Here is a 23,439-nt window from a genome sequence, read left to right as displayed (position 1 = left end):
AGAGACCACATTTTCCCTGAGGAGGCTGCACCTTGCCTCCCAGATGTAGTCTTGGTGCTGACATCAAATTGCTTTCAAATGGAAACTCATTCCCTTTTTACCCCTTATCCTCACACTTTGCCAGGGGCTTCCTTGGAACAGTTTTAGGGGAGGACAGTTTCTGCTCCCAAGAGACAGTGCACTATGTAAGCATAAGCACATCCCCACCAAATCTTTCAAAGCCTCAACTTCTGATGCAAGAGGGGTGAGTTGGGGCGGTTTCTGCTACCTGCAGCTAGGTAAACAAAACACCCAGAAGGTGGTGAATTTGGACACATGGAGGAATTGTGTAGTTCATAACACTGCAGACAGATAAAAGTAGTAGTCAATGGAAGGGAGCCAAAGGAATTCCTACTATAGTAAGGATGACAGGTGTGTGTGTGTGTGTACGTGTGTGTGTGTGTGTGTGTGAGAGGGAGAGAGAGAGAGAGAGAGAAGGAGGGAGAGAGAGGGAGGAGATGGGGGTTGGGAAGGGAAGATTCCGGAAAAGCGGAACAACAGGGAGAAAGAAAAAAGGGGGGTTAAAGTGGAGGAAAGCGTATATTCTCCGGGAGGGTCTCCTAAAGCTGTGACTCTCAGACTTTTATTACTATCAGAGTAAGAAATGTATTTTACTCCACGCAGGGCGCGCACACACAGAAACGTATAGGATAAAATAGAAATGAATTCGCGCATGGCCTGCTGGAAGAGTAAGGCACTTGTTCCTATCACAAATCACTGCGTGTGGCCGAGGGTGCGCGAAGACAGCCCGGCTCGGCCGCGCCCGGCCCCGCGCTGAGTAGGACGCCCCGCAGCACCCGCCGCAGGGCCCCGGGTAGTCGCCGCCCTCGCGGGGGAGGAGGGAAGCCGGGGCACGGTTCCCGGCTCCCGGTTATCTGCGAGAGCTCCTGTGGTGGCGGATCAGGACGCGACGCGGGATGGAGCCGGACGAGCGGGACTCCGTGGCCGCATGGTGGCACATGGTCGTGCGGAACCTGCGGTGAGTGCGCGTGGCGCCCTGTATGCCCCGCTGCCCGGGATGGGCAGGGAAGGTACCACCCAGCGCGGACCGGGGGGCTGGAGGCCCGGCACTGACTCTCGGTGCTTCGGAAGCCCCCAGGGCTCTTGGACGGCTGTTTCCTCAGCCCCTACCAGGGCCAGTGAGACTCAAGCCTAAGATTTTTCAGGAACGTGTATCCCTTTGGTGCTTCTGAAATAGAGATTCCAGAGAGCTGGTTCAGGTTTCTATAAATCTATTAATTGCCTTGACATTTTACTAACAGCGGGATAATATTAGTGACAATAATAATCTGGGTTGTTGTCTTGGATGGCATTCTGTTGGATCAAGGGCCTATCTGTAGAGATGGGAAGGGTCAGAAAACCACCTGCCTGAGTGTGAACTCTGCCATGGAGTTAAGGAAGACCTCTCCACGATGCTAGAGATGCACAGTACATGGAAACCATAACTTGGCATTGCCCATGCCAAGTTCTTACATCCTTTAAATCTGAAATGTCTAGGTCAGCAGGTTTTAAGTTTTCTTCCTTCCATGAATTCTTGGCTTGAGCAGTAGTCTTAGACTGCCTGAATCGACCAGCAAGCAATACACTGTCAGTCTTCTTGCGCTGAATCCAGGTATTGATTGGTTGGAGAACCCAGACCCAAGAGACTGGGTATCTTATTTTGTTTTGTTGGTGTGGGAAGGTATTGGCTGTTTCGTTTACTTTTCTTCTTTGTATTCCTTTGCTTTGTTTTGCCTAACTTTTGTTGACTACAAAGTATCCAAGAATCACATCCGGGCATAGGAGACCTCAATTTGGAACATCTGAGTGGCTAAGACAACCCTGATTCCCTGTCTTCTCTTCCTGCTGTGGCTGAGGGCAGGGGGCAGAGTGCAGCTCTCCCTGGCTCCGCAGCACAGGCTAGAGCCCCCTTTTGTATTGGATCCGAACACCAGGTCCAATATCCTGACTGGCTACACTTTTCAAACTTCACAATCGTGGGCCTTACATGCCTGAAGCAGCTGTTTTGGGAAAGCTGGCATTTACCACCTTTTACTTTTGAGTTCTTTATAGAATGCGTGACTGGTTATTTAACACTTATTCGACAGAGAATCAAAGCTGCGTTGTGTTTTTAGAGAACAGCCCACTTTGTTGATAGAGGAGTGGAGATGGGGAGTTGGGGATCCTGTTACTTCTACATGTGTGCACACTCAGTTGCTCATTCATGTCTGACTCTTTGGACCCTGTGGGCTTTAGTGTGCCAGGCTCCTCTGTCCATGCGATTTTCCAGGCAAGAATATTGGAGCAGTTGCCATTTCCTCCTCTAGGGGATCTTCCCAACCCAGAGATCAAACTCTCCTCTCTTGTTTCTCCTGCATTCTTTATCACTGTGCCACTTGGGAAGTCCCTATTACTTCTAAATACTGATTACTAAAAATAAGTCTTGAGGTGTTTTCTGAAAGAATAAAATACTTGAGCATTTCTTTATCTGAGCAGAAAATTACTGATCTAATTTAGATCAGGCTGAGGCACAGACTGAAATCCAGCATCTTAAGTCCTTTTTGTTTCATGGAGCCTGGTTAGATCAGCAAACATTCCTGGAGGGCTCCTTGTGTGTCTGGGATGGCCTGTAGCCATGGATCTATTGTGATGTGTCATGAGATTCAAGGAGAACATTTAATCATGATATTTACAGTGATTATTTTTTAATGCCTTGGGGATGGATTTATTTATCTTACAAAAGTCTCATCAGATGTAGTCACTTCTTAACATGGATGGGCCCAGCAGAGTAAATCTCTTGCTGCTGGTACTTAGAAAATCCCTATGAGAAGGCTGATAAACTTTTCCATCCTCCCCAGTATATTGGTCATCTACTCCCTACCAGATACTTGCCTAGGCTCTGGGCACACCGCCATAAATAAAACAGGCAAAACCCCTGCTCTTGGGTAGCTCACATTCCTACTCAAAAGAGAAGGAAGCCCTTCCCTGTCCCCCAAAGCTACCAATAAGCCTTGACTCCTTCTAGAAATATACTCTTTTCTGTTCTCAACCTGTCATTTTATGGATATTTATGACACTCAGCCCAGGGCTGGCCTGATGGTTCAGTGGTAAAGAATCTGCCTGGAATGCAGGAGGCACAGTTTCGATCCTTGGGTTGGGAAGATCCCCTGAAGAAGGAAATGGCAACCCACTCCAGTATTCTTGCCTGGAAAATCCCATGGACAGAGGAGCCTGGTGGACTACAGTCCATGTGGTCGCAAAAGAGTCAGACATGACTGAATGGCTAAACAACAAACAGCAACAGCCCTGTGCTAGGCAGAGTGGAAAGTAAAAGCAGCATTAGCTGGGACGTGGTTCTTATCACTGGGGATACAGGGCTAATAGTGAGAAAAAAATCAGCAAAGAATTAAGGGTCAGCCTCTGGGCCTGACTATAATTAGTGGGAGGGGTGAAAAGAGAGGATAAGTCACCATGGGAAGATCTGTCTAGAGAAGATTTGAAAAACAAGGGACACTTGAGTGGACGTGAAGGAAAGAGGGGGTCTGGTTGGGAGGAAAGGAGGGAGGAGAAAAGAGGTAACTTGGTGTTTGGTAATCAGTATGTGTTGGTGGGATGAATGGGCACAGGATGCCTGTGCAGCATGTCTTAACATTTGGAATTGTTGTCTTGCCAACTGTGGTCAGAGTTGGGCTTCCCAAAGCTGGTACTTCTGAGCATTAAGCAAGAATGATTGGCCCTGTAGCAGCTCAGGTTCCAGCGCCAGTCAGAATCATCCAGTTAGGTTCTGTGGCCCCTGTGGGATGCTGTGCAGTTACAGCCACAGCTGATCAAAGGGTAGGCAAAAGAACACCAAAGCATCAAGGTGGCTGTTTGATGTGCTGGCCGTGAGCGAGGATTGGACTGAAACCGCATCCTCTGCTCAAATAAGGTCTATTAGCCGCTGGTGACTTTTGATCCCCTATTGATCTAGGGGAAGTCAAACTGACAGCCCCCTAGTTAAAAGGAGATGCTGTGCATTATTGATGCTCAGAGGGGTCTGGTCACTGTGTTCTCTTCCCACAGTGCTTCTCACAGAAGTGCCTTGAGCTATTTGAGAGAAGGGTCCTGTATGAATTATTCTTTAAAAACAGAAGCATATTTCCCTCTATTGCCTCTGCTTTTCAAGCACCCTGCTACCTTCAAAAGGCAACTTAGTGGGAGACTAACACGCAGGGTAGCGGGAGTTCAGAGAGTCAGGAGAAAGAAAACCGGATCCAGCCAACTGGAAGGAAGCCTAAGAATTCACTTCTGCCTGTCTGTCTGGGCTTGATCTGTGGCTCAAAGTGGCTTCTTTGGGTTTTAGTTTCTTATCTCTAAAATTGGAACAACAGTGTCCTCTCCTTCCAGCCACCTTCACAGAGGCTATTTTAAAGTATGAAACAATCATTTTCATTTCTTTTTTGCTGATTTTATGGGTATGCAGTTGCCCACGGCTGATGTATTTGAAGAGCTGTCCATCACCCTTAGCCTGCTTATCTTTTCTGCTCCCCACAGAATTGCTGGAAATTCATTAGAGATTCATTATCTTCTGCCTCCATGCCTTTTCCAAATATGTATAAGTGCCCTGATTTTTAAGTGATTACACTAGAGGGAGAGTTTTTTAGAGGTCTTTCTTTGATGCTTTTGGTATCTTCTGAGAATATGGGAACAGGATGGAAGAAGAGAGTGGGAGGAAGGAGGGACCCTGAGAGAGGGAAGGATGCAGAAGAGAAAAGGATCCTGATACAACTTTTTGTAAGAACTGGACTTGGCTAGAGCCCAGCCTCATTCTTGGGGCTCATTTTTGCTTCAAGGATGACAAGGAGAACTCACCAGGACTGTGACAGCTCACTGGAGATCATCATGGAACTCTGGATTCACGTGGTTCTGCCATTCATTGGCTGTGTGACCTTGGGAAGGGTACTTAACTTTTCATTCTCTTCATTTGCAAAGTACAGGTATTAACCTGTACATGTAACGTCTTCTAAGATGCCTCTAGTTAGCAGAGAAATCAGGACATGGAAACAGTGCACCACACATGGTTTCCAGCCCCCACAACCTCATAATTTGATTACATCGATGGTCTTCCCATTAACCTTTCACAATAGGAAAAGGGATTCATTTAAGGAACGATGTGAACAGAAACTGGGAGTGGGAGGTGATGACACTGACTTCCTGTATCCCTCATTTCTAAAAGGTTCGGGAGACGCTCAGCTCTCATGGGAGTTGTGGCCAGAGACAGAGGTGGCCTGAGTGAGCCTTCATGGAAAAATCCTAAGTTGTCTGCTGGTGGCTCCCAGTTTGGATGGTTCATGCCACTGGGACAGTAGAATAAACAAGATGTGTGTGGCTCCCCCTGCACCACCCACCCCATGTCCCATCACCTGCCTAGATCCTGCCCTGCACCCCACCCTGCTCCTCACAATCCCACTCACCTCAGAAGTGGGTTTTTTTTCTTGCATTGGCTCATTTTTTCCTGAGACTCAGCCATAAGGAGGGGGGAATCTGACGATTATTCATTCACTGCTTTAGGCTAATACTAATAATAGATAGCTAGCACATACAGCACTGAATTGTGATTAAAAACTGCAGCAGCTGTTAAACAGTCTGATGACTTTGGGGTCCAGCCTTGGCTTTCTGTGGGGTACACTGAGAAAGCAAGTCTGACTTGGGTGCATCCGTGTCCCCACCTCTCCTATCCCATCATACCGGGGCTTTCTGAGCAGCTGATTGGGGGCTTGATTGTCCTTTCCTCTCCTGGCTCTCCCATAGGGCCTGGTCTGGATCTGCCCTAATTACATACAGTTCTGTAAAGGATTTTGCTTAAATGCCAGCTTGCCTGTAATTCCCAGTGTCAGTCTGTGGAATTTGATTTGGACGTTAGAAGGAAAAACAAACCAAGACAAAATTTAGACTGATTTTGAATACCTTATTTGTTTCACAATATCTTACAGATCTTTCCCACACTCCTGTTCCACACTCGGAAGGAAAATTGCCTCTCTGTGTGACAGCTTTACAAGTAAATCATTAAAAGAACACATTTGCCCTCCTCTGATGCACATGCTGATTTTTGTAAACTTTTGTAAGTATGTACCTTTTGTGAATCTGCCTTTATATTTTTTTCCCAATTAAAGAACTCACTGCCCTTACAGTTACGACATAGTGAGAAAGATATGTCAGCATCTTTGTGGCTAGACTTAAATTGTCTGAAACCTAATTATATTGCCTTTGGGGTCTAAAACGAATCCTGGTGAACTGTTGGGATAGATAGAAAACCATGGCCTTGTGGGTGAGATTTCAATCCTGGAGCTCAGTCTTAAAATTAGCTGTTAATCTGGATACCTTAGTGCTTTCTGTATTCTGTGCCTTTTCACTTCCTCTTTTTGCTTGTATCCCTAGAGAGAGACAGGTTGATGTGATAAATCTATTTTCCTGTGTTTCTACTGAAGGCTGTGTTAGTGTGGCACATGGTTCTTCTGGTCACAGGTAGTGCTGTCCCCTGTGTGTCTCTGTTACGTTGATCTTGGACATTTCATGGTTTATGGTTAGTGACTATGCTTTACTTAGTGCAAAAGTAATGCATGACTTCAGTAGCAGAACACTCATTACTGGGACTTCCCTGGTCGACTAGTGGCTAAGACTCCATGCTCCCAATGCAGGGGGCCTGGGTTCGATGCCTTATCAGGGAACCAGATCCCACAGGCCACAACTAAGAGTTCAGATGCTGCAACTATAGATCCCATATTCTGCAAGGAAGACTGAAGATCCTGAGAGCCACATCCAAGACCTGGCGCAGCCAAAGAAAAAACATCCAACCAAATAAAACAAACCTCTCTGCCCCAAAACTCATTACCTTCTTCTATACCCTCTTATTTTTTAGGTGAATGGTCTCCTTTGCTTTTCACTTGAAACAGGGATAAAATGGAATAAACTCTATTAGGGGCTACCACACTGGTGCTATTTTTAAGTCTAGCTTTAGAGTATTTGTGGGGGTCAATTCTTCTGCGGGCTAGTCCTAGTTTATAAAATAAAATGCTTTGCTTGGAATTGAGTGTAGTGCTTGTAACTTAGAAACATGTCAAACATGAGGCTAATTACTTTTTTGGATTGTGATTGAAAGACATGGACTTTTGATTCTGGGAGTTGGTAATGAATTCTACTTTCTAGTCAAAGCACCATTTCTTGTGGATTTAAAGAAACCAGAGTTGAAGATTCCTCACACCGTGAACTTCTACATCAAAGTTGAGCCTGGGGTAATTCTGGGAATCTGGTGAGTGCGCTGATTGGACACTGGGGTGCTTAGTGGGCGGGGCTTTCATGTTACAGGACACAGGTGAGCGGTGCTGTGTTACTTGCCTGTGGAGAGGTCAGTGTTCCTTGGAGGAAGCTGTTCCACACACCTTCCCTTTGTATTGACATTTGACCTGCTTGAATTTGCTTTTCGAGAATCTTACTTTTCAGGTGCCTAGCGTCGTTCTCTTCCTTGCCTTATTCCTTGTGTGATTATCTGATTAATGCGTGTCTTTTTTACGAGACAATAACTTCATAGGTGGGGACTTTGTTAGTGGGTTTTCATTGCTCAGCATGGTGCTTGGCAAAGGCACTCCATAAATATTTGTCCAACAAGGTCATGAGCGTCCTACTGTCTGTCTTGCTGTGCTAATCTCAACACTTTCTTCTGTTTGGGTCTACCTGCTTGTTCTTGGCTGCCAGTTTTCCATTGTCTTCTTCTATATTTCACCTCCCTGAGTTTGAACATGTGATCATGAAATATTTAGGAACCAATATGGGTTCACATAACTTTTTTCTAATCCGTAGGATGCAGTTCCACTGATAGTGCTGGAATTTGAAAATATTTTTATTCTTTGCTCTTGCCCCATCTGCCCTTGGCTGAGTGAGTCAACTGTCATCATGACCACTTATCTAGCTGGCAACGATGCCTATCTTTTTGGTACGGAGGCCTTGGGGGTTTGATGTCAGAACTTTTGCCTCTAAGTGATTGGAGGATTGAAGATTCGTCATCATGTGGTCAGTTCTCCAAGTCCCTTGGCGATGTGTCATATGGTAGTATTTGTGTTATCAGAGTTCATTCATTAATTTGACAAGGCGGTGGGTGGGGCGGGGAACTAGAGCTCACTCAGGTGTTTAAAATCACAAGGTCACTCAGTTTCTTGTGAATAACTTAATTTCATGTTTAAGTTCTTTTCTCCTACCCAAAGTGGTTTCCCTTTAACTTTTTTCCAGCTTGTTTCTTCAGCCAAACCAATAGCAGGTGGCAAATATCTATTATCTTTTACTGGTTTCCACCCAAAAGATTGCATTTCAGTAAGCCACACCTAAGAACTGCAGTTTTGGAAGCATAATTGGTGTAGGAATCAGAAGAACTAAACCATAAATGGTTAAAAGGGGTTATCCCTGGGCATGAGGGAGGTGGGCTAGGGCAGTAATAATTTTCATTATAAGATGTTCATGGTATTATATTTTAATTGGTACCATGTGCATATATGCCTGTGTGCGTGCTAAGTTGCTTCAGTCGTGTTTGACTCTTGGTGACCCTATGGACTGTAGGCCGCCAGGCTCCTCTGTCCATGGGATTTTCCAGACAAGAATACTGGAGTGGGTTACCATGCCCCCCCTGCAGGGGATCTTCCTGACCCAGGGACCAAACCTGCATCTCCTATGTCTCCTGCAGTGGCAGGTAGGCTGTTTACCAGTAGGGCCGCCTGGGAAGCCCATGCATATATGACTCAGATACATTTTTGTATATAAATAGATTAAATATTTACATATAAAACTATAACTTATTATATATTCTGATAATTACTATGGGCTTTCCCAGGTGGTTTTGTATATAATATGTTTTATATACATAAAGATGTATCTGATTGACATGAGGTTTTAGACTGTTGGCGAGGATAGAGAATTCTTCTCTGGGTCCATGTTGGCTAAAACCTTGCCTTACTTTTCAGGCACACGGTTCCCAGCTGCCGGGCGGAGGATGCTAAGGGGAAGGGCCGGAGCTGGTATGAAGCAGCCCTCTGTGATGGCAACCCAATTGTTGTTTATCTTCATGGCAGTGCTCAACACAGGTCAGTGCCTTTGCTTGGATTTTTTTTTCCCCTCAGACAGAGCAAAAGAGCATTTCATTCCTGTGGGGGAATGAAAGGCAGAGCTGTTTTTAACTCTGTAAGCATCCTTCCACACATTTGTTTCCATTTGTTGGAATTCGAGGGTGTTCTGGCAATAGGCTTCTCTTAAAAAAAAATATAACACTATATATTCCACATGTAGAATAATGTGGATCCTTAACTGGAAGGGAGACAAACTTCAAAATGTGGACACTGATTTCAAAGAAGGCAGTGTTGCTTTATTCTGTAAGAGTGTTGGAAATGATGAACTGAAGCCATGGATGACTTGATAGGAAATATGCATGAGGTATGGAGAATAAGGAAGAGTTTCCACATCAATGGTCTTCTCACAGAACCACATGGAGATTCCTTCATGTAGCAATGAAGTCTAAAAATCAAGTGTATGATCTCCAGGAGAGATCCCCTAGAATTCTGATCCCGCTCTGGGGCCACCTGACTAATTCTAGCCTGGAGTGCTGATGCCTCAGCCCACTCCTGTCATCCCAGCCTTGCTTTGTAACAGAGTGCCTCCTGGAAGCCTGACTCTTCTTTGATGCACTGCCAGCCCCTCTGTGGGCCTGTGTCATTACAGTGGGTGATGAATATTGGCTCTGACTGCCGCTCTCAGTGTGGGGGAGGGGTGACATGCCTCAGAGACCCACAGACCTGCCCCAGTCTCTGGGCGGGGGACACTTCAAACTCAGTGACAAGCTCAGACTCTGCCCCTCAGCTCCCTCGCCTCTGTCTCTTTTACTCACTGTCTTTTGTGTCAGACAATGGCTTTCTCAAGCCTTGCCTTTGCTCAAGGTGCTTTCTTGAGGTTTATGCCTTAGAGTCACCTTTACAGAGATTTCTTGTGAAATCAATGTTTTTCAACATTGTTTAACATTATTCCAATTGTGCAAACTTGGGTACAGTGTTACAATGCACTTTTCTTTAATGTGTCCTGTGGATCACACTATCACGTCTGCCCTCTGAGTGAATCGGCTCTTGCCCCCAGTTTTCCTGGATTTTCTGGCTTGGGGCTAGCTACCTTCCTCTTTCCTGAAGTCTCAGCTTGCTTCCAGCGGTACTGAGCTGGCAGGAGGCCAAATGACAGGTCACAGGGAACCTAGATGAAAACACTGGTTCTAGACTTAGGATCCACAGAAGCCCCAGAGGGTCCGTGAACTCCCAACCTCGAATTGTACATGAAATTTGAAGAGTGGATACATTTTTCAGGGGAGTAGGTCCATAGCTTTAATCACAGCTTCCAAGGGTTTCATGACTCACTAATGTTTTAAGAAATGTGGCTCTAAAAATTCAAATGGTTTTTAAAGACTCCTCTGTCTTCTGAGTCATCTTTCTCTCCCTTTTGTGTGGTTCATAGAGAGCAGACTATGGTTATTTGGAAGAAAGTGTTTCTTGAACCTCCAGGGTTGTGAGTTTCTCTCCTCACTTCATCATGTCCTTCATGGCGGAGCAGACAGGATGTAGCGAGTTCTTACTTTAGTGAACTTGACTGTGTCATCCCTTTTCCTGAAAAGCCACTTTCTGGGACTTATGTTCCTTTGGCTTCTAGAAGTATTCTGAGAAATAGGATTTGCTGTGCAGCAGTGCAAGAAGATGGATCGTCAGCAGTTCATCAGATGCTTATGTTGTGAAGTGCTAGTGGTCTGGGCAGGCGGTGCTCACTGTGGGGAAGGCAGGGAGTGGGGAGCCGTGGGGAGTTCACCCTGATGCAGGCACGGGGGCTCCAACACCAAGAAGTAGTGCCCTCTCCCCTGGTTATTTGTCTTATCTGAAAAAGAAAGCAGTGAGATCAGATGCCAGCAGCATGACAGTGATTTTTGTTGAATGTGTCATCATAATTCCTAATTCCTGCTTTTTCTTTTAAACCTTCTCTACAGGGCAGCTTCTCATAGACTGGAGCTAGTAAAGGTATGTCTGAAGGGGCCTCAAGGTACCAATTTTACATCTTCATTTATTCTCTTCTGGGCTACAGCCCTAAGATCTTCCTTAGCCCACAGCCTGGTTATTTCCTGAGAGCTCCCTGGTGTGGGGGCAAAGGGGTGGGTGGTGGTGTCTGGGACCTAAAGTCCCTTGAATGCACTTCTTTTCCTAAATTGACCTTGGGGGATTGAAACAGATGTGAATGTCTCTGAGTCTCAAACACTTTCACAGATTTGTTCCTTTCATCACCAGACGGAGTTGAAGACACATTTCTTTGCTTTTTCTGAGGGTTGGGTTGAGAAAATATATTAAGTGCTAAAGCCACCCCTTCCACCAGGAGCAACCTTTCTGTGGTATGGGGTAAAGACAGAATGTCTGCTCTTACATCATTCAGGCCCTTCTTCAGCCCCACAAAAAGTTCAGCAGAGGGAGGGTGGCCGGCCACAACTTGGGGTCCTCACCAGCCTGCTACAAGCTCTGGTTTGTTGGAGTGGCCCCGGCACTTCCCAGCACAAGGACGATGGCAGGCTCTTCCCCTCATCATGTCTGACTCAGAGCTGGCTGGTGAGCTGTTTAGCCTTCCCACGCTCCTGTGAGGTGGTTAGGAATCCCTTCCTCAGGTGATTTGGCTGCTTGTCTTGTTACTGATCCCAGGACCTGATCTCTCCTCCCACAAGCCAGCTCCCACCCCAGAGTCCTTTCCTGATTTAACAGCATGAATGGGGTCCAGAATCCTGTCAGGCTCAACACTGCAGCACCACCTTCATCCCCCTTCCCCTCTTCAGACAGGGGCACCCTCTCCTGTCCATTCCCCTCTCCATCATCCCCTGTGGTGGGTGGGCTGGATTACCATTTTGCCTGGGGTGATGATGCCTATTAATTTTTAGTTTTGCTTTCTACTCTGAACCCCACTCTTTGTCCTTTCCAAGTGGGAGGGTGTGATGCTGATGACTGTGAGAATATATATATTTTTCCCCTTCTACTCTTGGCAAAGCTCAATTGTATGTCTCCTATGTCATAGGTGTAGATGTGAAGAGTAGCCAGATCCTCCTGGTGGTGGGTGGGATGTGTAGGGATGCTGTGATAAGACTTCTTCCTCTGGGCAGATTCTGGATTCCACACACCATAGTCATCATTTTCCAGCCTGACCGAACTTCCTTAGCTCTTCATTGTCTCCTTTGGATAGGCAATTTCTTTTAATAATTAAGTTCTTATTAAATTGTCTTCTTCTCTCTCCCCCTTTCTCATTCAATCGTTCATTTATCACTTCAATCATACAGCACATCGTTCCCACCTAGTTTTTAATCTCTATAAAGTTTTTATGTTACTGATTGTTTCTATATATAATTTTATGTCATACTTTAACTATTTTAAGAATATTCTTCGATGTTTTTCACAGTCGTCGTAGTTACCAACTTAAAGGGTGCTCATTCTCCATTATTTATAGACAATATTTATTTACTTAAATATTCTACTCCTCTTTGATACAATTTTTTTTCTAAATTCTTTTAGAATAGTATTGCTACAGAAAACTTTAAGCAGGTAGTTTATGCTTCTTTTGGAATTTTTTTCCTGGAGATAAATTCTTGGGAGTAGGATCTGTTGTTTAAGTTGATTGTCAAGTGAAGCTTATGGAACCACAAGCAACACATGGGTGTTCCAGTTTCCCTGGATGCTGAACTGCCCTGTGTCTTGGATAACTTGTTTGGAAAGAATGTAGTTTAAATGTTAAAAAGTTTCATTTACTTCTTCATTATTAGTTCAGTTGTATTTAAAGTTCAGTGTCTCACATCTGAAGGCTCCCTTGGTGGCTCATACAGTACAGAATCTGCCTGCAGTGTAGGAGACCTGAGGTCGATCCCTGGCTCGGGAAGATCCCCTGGAGAAGAAAATGGTAACCCACTCTATTCTTGCCTGGAGAATTCCATGGACAGAGGAGCCTGGCGGGCTACAGTTCATGGCATTGCAAAGAGTCGGATGAGACTAACACTTTCACTTTTCTCTTTCTTCTCCCACATCTATGCCTGGTAGGGGAAGCACAGTGTTTGAACCCAGGCAGGCCCAAGTGTGATCTTGGTTCTGTTGCTGTGGTTCGAGTTCTGGCCATTTGGATGTGTGTGAACAAGTTACTTAAGTTCTCCAAGGCTCAGTTTATCTGTAAAATGCAGATAATACCTGTCTTGTAAGACTTTGTGAGAACTAAATAAAATTTTAAAAGTGCCTGCATAGTAAAGTTTTGTCCCCCTTTATCTCCCTTCTCATCATCTGTCATTTGTATTTTTTTCATTTAAAATTATGTTTTTATATTCTTTTCTCATTTCTCTATTCAGGACTTGAAAGTGGTTACATGTAATCAAGTGATTTACTTTTGATCAATATTAACTCTTTATCTGTTCATACTTAATATGAATATCTTCCCATTATTGACTGCTTCTACTACAGCTCTATGTAGCATTCTTACCTTCAGGAAGTTCCTACAAAAGATATTCACTATGTGGCTCAGACAGTAAAGAACCTGCCTGTAATGCAGGAGACCTGGGTTCAATCCTTGGGTCAGAAGATCCCTTTGAGAAGAAAATGGCAACCCACTCCAGTATTCTTGTCTGGAGAATTCCATGGACAGAGGAACTTGGCAGGCTATAGTCCATGGGGTTGCAAAGAGTTGGAGATGACTGAGTGACTTAACACTTTCAAGGTACTTTAAATGTATTAATGTATATTTTTGGCTTTGTTGAGTCTTCCTGGCTGTGTGTGTGGGCTTTCTCTAGTTGCAACAAGCAGGGGTGCTACTCTTCATTGCAGCGCACCAGCTTCTCATATTCCTGGCTTCTTTTGTTGCAGAGCGCGAGCTCCTAGTCGCATGGGTTTCAGTGGTTGTGGTGCACAGGCTTAGTTGCTCTGTGGCATGTGAAATCTTCCCGGACCAGGAATTGAACTAGTGTCCCCTGCATTGGCAGGCAGATTCTTAACCACTGGGCCACTGTGGAAGTCCCCAAGGTACTTTAATACATCATCTCACGCAATCTTCCAACCATCCTGAAAGTATTGTTTTTCATTTCTCAGAATAGATTCCATAGATGTTAAGTGGCTTGACCAAGGCTGGTAAGTGACAGAGCTAGGGTGTGACCCAGGCTGTGTGATCCTGCTCTGCTGTTCTTTCCTGTTAAGTCTGATCTTAAGTTTCATGTCAAACACCAGATTTCAGAAATGGATCTTTTCTCTACCTATTAACCATTACCTCCAGGATTATGGAAGTGCTGAGGAGGTGAGACCAGCTTTTTGTTTGCATCTCCTAATTAAAGTGATAACAGCTCCTTTGTCATCCAGGTGCTGAGTAATGGTGGCTTTCATGTCTTGTCTGTTGACTACAGAGGTATGTGTTAAGAACAGTGTACACTGTTTTAAAAAAACTGTTTTTTAAAAAAACTGTTTTTTGGTACAAAAAGTTTTCAGTAAGCAGGGGGCTTTTGATGGCCCTCATTTTGGAGGTAGTGATAGTATGTCTGCCTTTCCTCGCGGGCAGGGTTCGGGGACTCAACGGGTACACCCACGGAGGATGGACTGACTGCTGATGCAGTTTGTGTCTACGAGTGGACCAAGGCGAGAAGTGGTACCACCCCTGTGTGTCTCTGGGGCCACTCTCTGGGGACAGGGTAAGTGGGGTCTGAAGATGGGTCTTTAGGGGGATCCTTGGGGCGTTAGTGTCATATCATAGGCAGCCGTGAGCAGCAGGAGGACCCCTGAGCTGGGAGACAGTTTCTCTCAGGTTCCACAAGTGGCGAGTGTCCTTACACCTCAGCGTGCTTATTTGTAATTCAAGGGACCGTGTACTGGCTGTCTATGGCTATCTGGGACACTGAAGCCCATTCCAGAGCTCTCCTTGAGAGTTTTAAATGAAAGGATTGTTGTTTAGGGCCAGTGGAATCCCTTGAAATCCTGTGCAAGATTTTGTGTTTATGCGCATTTGAGAGTCAGGAGCTTTCATCAGATGCTCATATTGGAGGTTGCATTTTATTCTGCTTACTTGACTGTTAAGTCACTGCTTCACATGTGTACTAATTTTCATTTCTTTACAGAGTTGCAACAAATGCTGCAAAAGTTCTAGAAGAGAAGGGTATGATAAAATGCTTACATGGTATAATTTCTTGGCTTGAGATGGGAAAATAAAAACAATGAAGAGACTATTGTGTACAATCTGAACACAGAGATACCTACAAGCACCCCAACTTTAGGCAGTTCTGGATACTGTAATTAATTTTCTTTTTTTGTGTTTAATACAAAACAGTAGCTGATTTTCAGAGGCATGAAATTAAAAGTAAATACTAAGGAAAGAGTTAAAAATTACCTTAAAAGAGCCATCCTGTGAAGTGATAAATAAGTATTGTTATGGAGTAATCTGCTATAGGAGGGGCAAATTATACTTTATGCAATAGTAGGCAAGACTTGCTTTCTGCAGCCCTCCTTATGTAATATTTATGTCATTGTTTCTCAAAGTGTTCTGAGAACTGCCTTTATCAGAATCTGCTGGGGGTGTTTGTTATAAACACAGGTATCTTGGATCCTGGCTGTCTTCATGAACTAGATACTCTATGAATAGGACCAGGTGATTTGATTCTGATATGCATTGAAAGCTTGTAATCACTTGCATTATATCTTAAACTTTACTGGCAGTACAGGTCAGGGTGAGTTATGTAAACATTTTAAAGCGTGTCACCTGCTATACACAATCTTAATTACTTACGTAAATAAAGCAAACATCATTTCATTGCTCCTTTAAGCTCTTATGACTCCTTTAGTGTTGACAATGCTGAATTACCAGAACTAAATTCCCACATAAATGAATACTTCACTTCCTGGATAATGTAATTATCTTAGAACATTTTAAATCCATTAAGTGCCCAACTTATGAACTTTTGCTACCATGTATTTTAATTTTCTCTATATCAGTACTCCATAAAACATCATTATTCTTATGTTATAAAGTCAATATTTAGATTTACCTTCCTTTTTTTTTGCTCTTTATTATTTCTAACATGTCTATGCTTCCATCTGGGATTTTTCTTCTACCTGTCTGTTGGTGAGGAATTCTTTCAATTTTGGTCTGAAATGTTTTTATTTCATCTTCACTTTTAAAGGGTAATTTTACTGGGCATAGAGTTCTAGAGTGGCAGTAAAATAAATATTTAACTATTTTACCATTTGTTATTTTCAATAAGTTATTTTAAAGTCTTGGTAAAGTCTATGGTAACTTCAGTATTTGATCTTTTGTTCTCAGAGTGTTGGCCAAAACAACCTAGTCAGCGTCTGCAGAACACTCTCCCTTCCTATAATTCTTTGCTTTCTTAAATTATCCAAATCATGAAAATCTGCTTGTTTTAAAAGGTAGTGATTTTCTTTACATGCGCACAGAAATGGAATCTCTAGTGGTGCTGGTTAAAAATGCACATTCTCACATTTCCCACCCTCAAGATCCCGACTTCTCACTGAAGTCTGGTGTGGGGTCATTACTTTGCATTCACAAATGTAACAATTTATTATGATTCACAAATGATTTTGATGCAGGTAGTTCATGTACAAGATAAGGATCCATTATTTAGGAAAGACAGTATTTAAATATGATGGGGGAGTTCTTTCTTATTATTTTTCAAGGATTCCCAGCTGATGCAATTATCCTGGAAGCTCCATTTACCAACATATGGGTTGCAAGTATCAATTATCCCTTGTTAAAGGTGAGTCTCATACATCTTTACAAGATGTCAACGTGCAGGCTGTTTATTAACCATTTTCCCTTTCTTAATTAATCTTATGTATTTCTAAGTTATTCTAACTTGTGATAGGTTAGTAGCCAGTTACTATTAAAGGAGGGCACAATGGCTTTTGTATTTGTAGTTCTTTTATTTCCTTCCAATAGATTGAGTGGCTTGTGTATGTGCTGTGCTAAGGCGCTTCAGTCGTGTCCAACTCTTTGATACACTATGGACTATAGGCCACCAGGCTCCTCTGTCCATGGGTTTCTCCATGCCCTACTCCAGGGGATTTTCCCAACCTTGGAATTGAACCCGCATCTCTTATGTCTCCTGCATTGGCAGGCAGGTTCTTTACCACCACCTGGGAAGCCCTTCAGTGGCTTATTAAGAGCCAAAGCTTTTTTTCACCGCCCTCCCTCCCCCAATTAACTAAATTACACCTCTTCTCTTTTATAATTTTTTCATAGATAGACTTGACTTAGGTTCACTTATTTATTGTCCCTTTTCAAAGTGAAAATAAACCTTTCATACGTCATTTTTAGCCCTATGAATGTCAACCACATATCTTTCATTATTTTATGATACGAAAGTCTCTAAAGAATTCAAGAAGCTGCCAAATGGGTTTACATGGCATCCCAGGTGGAGAAGACAATCTTTCCAAGAAGATAAATTAGAAAAGATTGACTGACAAGATGTGGTTTTTAATCTGTTGTATCTGTTACTATTAGCTAATTTCATAATTTCATTCCATGTCTTATGCTCAATTGCTTACAGTTATACCTCTATATAAATGTTAGTAAATGAGAGAGGGAGAAAGGTGTGATTCTTAGAGGGGACATGTAGCCCAAATTTGCAAATTGTTGATTACTGTTGGAAGGCATCTTAAGGGTACTTAAATCCAACTGTCTACCCTTGGAATTTTTCATACAGTAAATCATCATAGAAGTTTCTGGAATTTGCTTAACTATTTCAGCTTATTACATCCTGGGACAGCTAGTTCACAGAACCACATAATCTTAAAATGCCTGTACACTCTAAGCTCAACTCATTACAGGAATCCCCTCTACAATCCAAAATATTGAATGCTGAGTAATTTAAGATTCAATAAATAAACCATTTTAATTGGCTCCAGACAATTAAATATTAATTTAAAGATAGATAATTGAACATCTGTTACTATTACTCTGAATAATTATTAATAAATTCACTAGCTTGTAGACATGTTACAGTTTAGAAACAAGTTTACCATTTACTTTTTTTTTGAAATTTTGTTAATTCTGAAATTGAACATGAGACAGACATCTATGATTTAATAGTTATAAACCGAACCTCCATGTAACCACCATTCAAATCAAGAAATTAGCAGCACTGGCACTCTGGAAGTCTCCTGTAATGTTACTTCTCAATGCAGTGAGCCTCACTTCAGATGTAATCCTTAGTCTGAAGCTTATGGTAATTATATTCTGCTCTCTTACTGTGTTTTCTATTTGTGTCATCTTGTCTGTGTTCTTTTGCCTCTACTTTCTGGCTTTCTTCTGACTTGGCAGTTGTCTCAAGGAGCAAAGTGGTGTTGAGTGTGAGGCTCACCTCTCTGGGCATCCCTTCTTTCTGGGGTCTGGACCACTCAAGACCTCACTGCCTTGGTAGACCTCTAAAACCTCCACAGAAAGGTTTTAATATATTTTATTTAAGAACCATCGCTCTGGTGTCAGACTTTCTGGTTTTTTTTCCCCAGGGTGTCACTTAATAGCTATGTAACCTTCGGCTAATTGCTTTTAATGCTTCATTAAATCTATTCAAGATTATTGTGATAAATAAATTCACATATGAAAAGCATGTATAAGAGTGCTGACACTCAGTGGCCATTAGTTATTTTTATTAGCAGTGAAATGATGTTGATAAGGCACTGTTGAATAAGAAAGTTTAGGTGGTATGAGACATGGATACAGTAAAAGGCATAGGTCCTAACCCTGAAGAAGTTTTCTGCAATTGGGGAGATAGGGATATAAAGTATGACATGGATTTCCATGTATCACTTTGGAATCAATTAGTTGGAATAGGAAGGCAGCATGGCATAGTGGAAAAAGACTCTGGGCTTCATAAAGCTAGACAGGTTTGGGTTTGGGTTCAGATTTTGTCTCTGCCACTAACCAATTATGACTTTGGTAAACTACTTCCCTTTGTTGTATTTTTCCTATTTTTATAATGAGGTTGATACTGCATAGGGATTTTGTGTATTTGTATTTTTGAATTAAGTAAAATAATCATGCAAAATATGGGCACTTAACAAACACCTGTTCCTTTGTCCCACTCAGGTACACAGTAGACTAAGCTTGTGTTGGGGGAGGGCCCAGAACAATAATTTCAGGGACAGGAGAATTCAGCAAAGAGAAGGGTCTTTTGCAAAGGTGTGATCAGTGAAGACTTACAAAGAGATAGGATCTAAGCTCATTTCTTAGTGAGGTGAGGTGAGGGAGAGGGAGAGCAGTTAGGAAACACAGACAGGAGGGGAGAAGGTGAGCCAAGGCACGTGGCCAGAGTGGGGCGATTCTGTCTTATAAGATACTCGAGAGGCACGGAGGACCTCTGTGTAAGAGCTTTTGCACTCATCCTCCTTTTTAATCCTCACAGCACCTGAGTCTGGCACCACTGCCTCCATGGAGAGCTGAGGGAGCTGGAGGCTCAGCGGCTTGCCCCGTTGCCACTCACCCTGTAAAGAGGAGACAGGACTCAGTCCTACCTTTTCTAACTCCTGGCAGACAACTTTGGGGATGAAAGACTGTGGCCAGATGTGGATGGCCTTTCAGCCAAGATAGGAGCTGTTTGTTTTTCTAAATAGATAAGAGTTCCACTCCCCACAATCTGTAACAGCAGATTTAAAGGATATTTATCTGGTGCAATTCCAGAACCGAGAGGAGGCAGGGAGACCAACTAGGAGCCCCTGGAGGGGAGTTGGACCTGTAAGTCCCAAGGGGCACCCCTGGCTGGAGGGGAGTGGATGGACTGAGGCCCACTTTCTTCTCCCTCCTCTGGAACCTGAGGTGAACTGCCGAAGGACTTCTCTTACCGAGCTCTCATCAGAGGGGTCCTGATTCCAGGGATAGAAGAACCAAAGACAAAGGAAAGAGAAGACAAGAAATCTTGCCCTTAGCACTGATAAGGGCAAAGTAAGGGAGGGAAGGAGAAGCGGTGTTGTTAGGATCTCCAGACCGCACCTGAATGTGGGTCCTGTGCTTCATGACCATGCCAGAAACACAGGCCAGACAAACCCTGGGGAACCACGCAGGCTCCCGCAAGCAGCAGGCCCACGTCCAAACTGTGAAGCAGACGTTTGTCTTTACTGGCCTCAACCTGCATATTTTGTACCCATTTCCCTACCAAGTGTGAAAATGTGAAAGTAGTAGTTTCTCAGTTGTGTCTGAATCTTTGTGACGCCATGGACTATAGCCCGCCAAGCTCCTCTGTCCATGGGATTCTCCAGGCAAGAATACTGGAGTGGGGTTGCCCATTTCCTTCTCCAGGGGATCTTCCCAACCCAAGGATCGAACCTGAGTCTCCTGCTTTGGCAGGCAGATTCTTTACCACTGAGCCACCTGGGAAGCCCCATGCACCGTCTGCTTTATCATGTGTGATTTCTTTTTTCTTCCTTCTTGTATTTTCCAAAGTGTGAAAGTGAAAGTAACATGAATTGTTTTTAAAATCATAAAAGTTACATTTTCCAAAAACGTTTAGTATATTTAGAAAGTCACTACACTCTGTACTACTACAGTTCATAGTGAGAACCTCTAACAAATGACATAGCTTTAGGCCATATTTTAATTTTTTTCCTTTTTGAAAAATAGATTTACCGGAAACTTCCAGGATTTTTAAGGTCAATTATGGATGCCCTGAGGAAAGACAAACTAGTCTTCCCCAGTGATGAAAAGTAAGTTAATCATGTAAAGATGTCCTTTATTAGATTCTGGGGGGTAATTATCATGTGACTTACTGAATAGGTAGAGGAGAATTCTTAGATGGGCAGTAGGATTTAGGGTAAAGTGTCTACAAATTTTTAGTATTTGGTATTATGTTTATGTCTAATTTAATAACTTTACCAATTCAGTACTTTTCTCTGAAGTTATGAAGGGATTTGTAGTTTATGGTGTTTTAGGACCTTTCAAAGGTCCTGTAGGGTTTAACTTAGCATTCCTTGGAGGAATCTCTGACTTCTAGGCCTTATTCCCCATGTAACCAAAATCCATACACCACCCAGCCAACTACCCAACAGCAAGTCCAGCGACTAGAATGTGGCAAGCTAGCGTCTCCCAGTTGGAGAAGGAGAATCTAGAGTGCTTGCAAACAGGTAGTCGTTATCAGTATGTTTTCCCATTTCAACACACTTGAGGAATCTGACATCCTGAGGAGTAGCAGTGAGTCACTGTGGCAGGGTTGGCTGGTATCAGAATTTGGGAGGGGCCAAGGAAGGGCTTTTGCCATTTTTCATGTCATGGCCTTTTTGAATTACCACATAGGAAGTTGATCAGGAAGCTAGTCGAACCTGTTAACATCTCATGTCCATCCTGTACGTTTATGGGGAAATGTAAATAAATTGCTACAAAGAGTTCTCTTTGGCCTTGTGGTAGTTCTTATTATTTTTTGGTTTTGTTAATTTTTTAAATTTTAATTAAAACATTCAACATGTTGTGAAATAAGGTAGAATAAGAAAAAAGTGAAGTTCTTTTAATTCTGTACAAATTCATTTTTTGTTATTTTCAAAAATCACATAAGAATAAATTAAACAACTAATTAAATTATATGAGTAAATAGAATCTTGGCTGGAAGAAAAATGTCATTATATGAAGCTTATTATATATAAAGTTGCTATTCCTGGGAGGGACAGAAAGCGTGTCTTTTATTTTGGGTGAACCTCATGTTTTACTAAAGCCTGAACTTAGAAGAGGAGAAATCTCAATGTATTTCTTGAACTGAATGCTTTTCTTCCATTTGTTCCTAGTGTCAAATTCCTGTCTTCTCCCCTTCTCATCATACATGGTGAGGATGACAAAACGGTACCTTTGGAATTTGGAAAAAAGGTATACTAAGCTCAGTGGCTGATGGAAACACTAATGTCACCATTTTCTCAGCCAGCCAAACTTTGATTAGTGCCGAAAGAAAGGTCTCTGACATTATAAGGGATTCTGTGCACCCTGAGTTGCTGTGCTGCCTGGTGTATACAATAAGTATCAGCGTGATACAATAAGTATCATGCTGTTCAGCTCAAAGGAGTGTTTGTGGGGGATCCTGCTTCCTCATCTGGGGTCTGGATCAACAAATATAGAGAAGATCCCAGAAGGCTCTGGGAACTTCCAGGCAGTCTTTCCGGCAGTGGCTCTAAAAATAGGGATGCTGTTCCTTTTCTTTTAAACAAATAGTGGGGGTCCCCTGCAATCCCTTTTCCCCCTGCAGGGAGGCACTGGGAGGGGTACGATGAGGTCTTGTCACTGTTCTCTGTGCTGTGCAGCTTTCCTTCCTTGGTTGTAGAGGCAGCCACTCAGAGATATGGAGGGTGCCACATCGCCAATTGAATGGAACTCACTCCCTAAGACAGTTGTTTCTGTACCCTTTCAGGAAGATTAGACTAGAAAAACAAAACAACAGCTTCAAGGATCAGCCTTTGAGTCCTTGTCTTTCTGCCCCTTGCAGCTCTATGAAATTGCCCACAATGCCTACAGGAACAAAGAGAGGGTGAAGATGGTGATCTTTCCTCCTGGCTTCCGACACAACTCGCTTTGTAAAAGCCCTGCACTGTTACATACTGTGAGGTAAGAGTTGTTTTGCTAAATGCAGTGAGGGCTGCTCTGGCTTACTTAGACCATGTGGTGGGGAAGGCATGTAAGATCATCAAGGTCTTTTTCCTGCAGAGATTTCCTGAGCCAGCAGTGGGCGTGAAGTCTGAGAACAGCAGAGAGCGAAGACTTGGTCTGGACACCAGCTGTGATGTGAACTTTTTATGTAAAACTGTATTGGGCTGCTTGAGTGAGCTGAACTTACTGACATTTTTACAAGTCACCTGCCATTTTAGTAAGGGAAAGAAAGCATGGATGTTGGGCATTATGGAATGTTCTCGTTTATCTTATCATAGTCTATTTTGGGGAACAACAGAAACATCACCGTGGAGAGTGAGAATTTGGTAAAAATTTGATTCCATCTAAAAATGTACAGTTACCCACATTCTGAGGATATTTGTGGATAAGGTGGTCTTTGATTTGGACCTAGACAGCAGTATAAGAAAGATGCTCCAATAGTTAATTTGTATTTCAGTTTACTTAATTTAAAAGGCATTAAAAAGCTCCAAGCTGTTTTCTAGCCTTCCGAATAGCACTGGGAAAAGTCCTAGTCTGCTTCCCAATCTGCTTCAAAATAGAGAGATATGGCACTCATATAGCCTTTGGAAAGTGACACTTTATTAGCCCTAGTAGACTCATACACTTTCCCTCTCAATTACCAGAGATACTTTACTAGATTATTATTTAACAAAATGAAACAAAATTAAAGAATGTTATAAAAATGTTCAAGTCCAGTAAAAAGCTATTTTTTCCTCAGGACATTTTACGACT

The 23,439-nt window shown here is 43.0% G+C and overlaps 2 protein-coding genes across 4 annotated transcripts in view; one reads left to right on the top strand and one right to left on the bottom strand.

Moving 5' to 3' along the window:
* Positions 1-840: 840 nt before the first annotated feature.
* On the top strand, positions 841-23,379 carry ABHD12B (abhydrolase domain containing 12B). The gene is made up of 13 exons (XM_086321561.1): positions 841-1,018; positions 5,991-6,118; positions 7,204-7,306; positions 9,006-9,125; positions 11,054-11,084; positions 14,424-14,469; positions 14,620-14,749; positions 15,173-15,210; positions 16,746-16,825; positions 20,686-20,768; positions 21,837-21,915; positions 22,526-22,644; positions 22,744-23,379. Exons 1-13 carry the CDS (start codon positions 957-959, stop codon positions 22,769-22,771), a joined length of 1,047 nt encoding a protein of 348 aa, XP_086177687.1. The 5' UTR covers positions 841-956; the 3' UTR covers positions 22,772-23,379.
* Positions 9,382-23,439, bottom strand: part of PYGL (glycogen phosphorylase L) — a 54,426-nt gene continuing 40,368 nt past the window's right edge. For 2 of the 3 annotated variants that reach the window (XM_086321559.1, XM_086321560.1), the window contains one exon: positions 9,382-10,944. In XM_086321559.1, the coding sequence (XP_086177685.1) occupies positions 10,941-10,944 (4 nt within the window). In that variant the 3' untranslated portion in view covers positions 9,382-10,940. Of the gene's footprint in view, positions 10,945-19,477; positions 19,554-23,439 lie in introns of all 3 variants that reach the window. The other variant, XM_086321557.1, reaches the window with a different exon arrangement.

The sequence above is a fragment of the Bos grunniens genome, chromosome 10, assembly GCF_055505025.1.
Source record: "Bos grunniens cultivar Pamir isolate PY7600 chromosome 10, Bosgru_T2T1.0, whole genome shotgun sequence".
NCBI classification, from domain to species: domain Eukaryota; kingdom Metazoa; phylum Chordata; class Mammalia; order Artiodactyla; family Bovidae; genus Bos; species Bos grunniens.
Note: the sequence above shows the minus strand (reverse complement) of the source record. Positions and strands in the feature narration are given on the sequence as shown.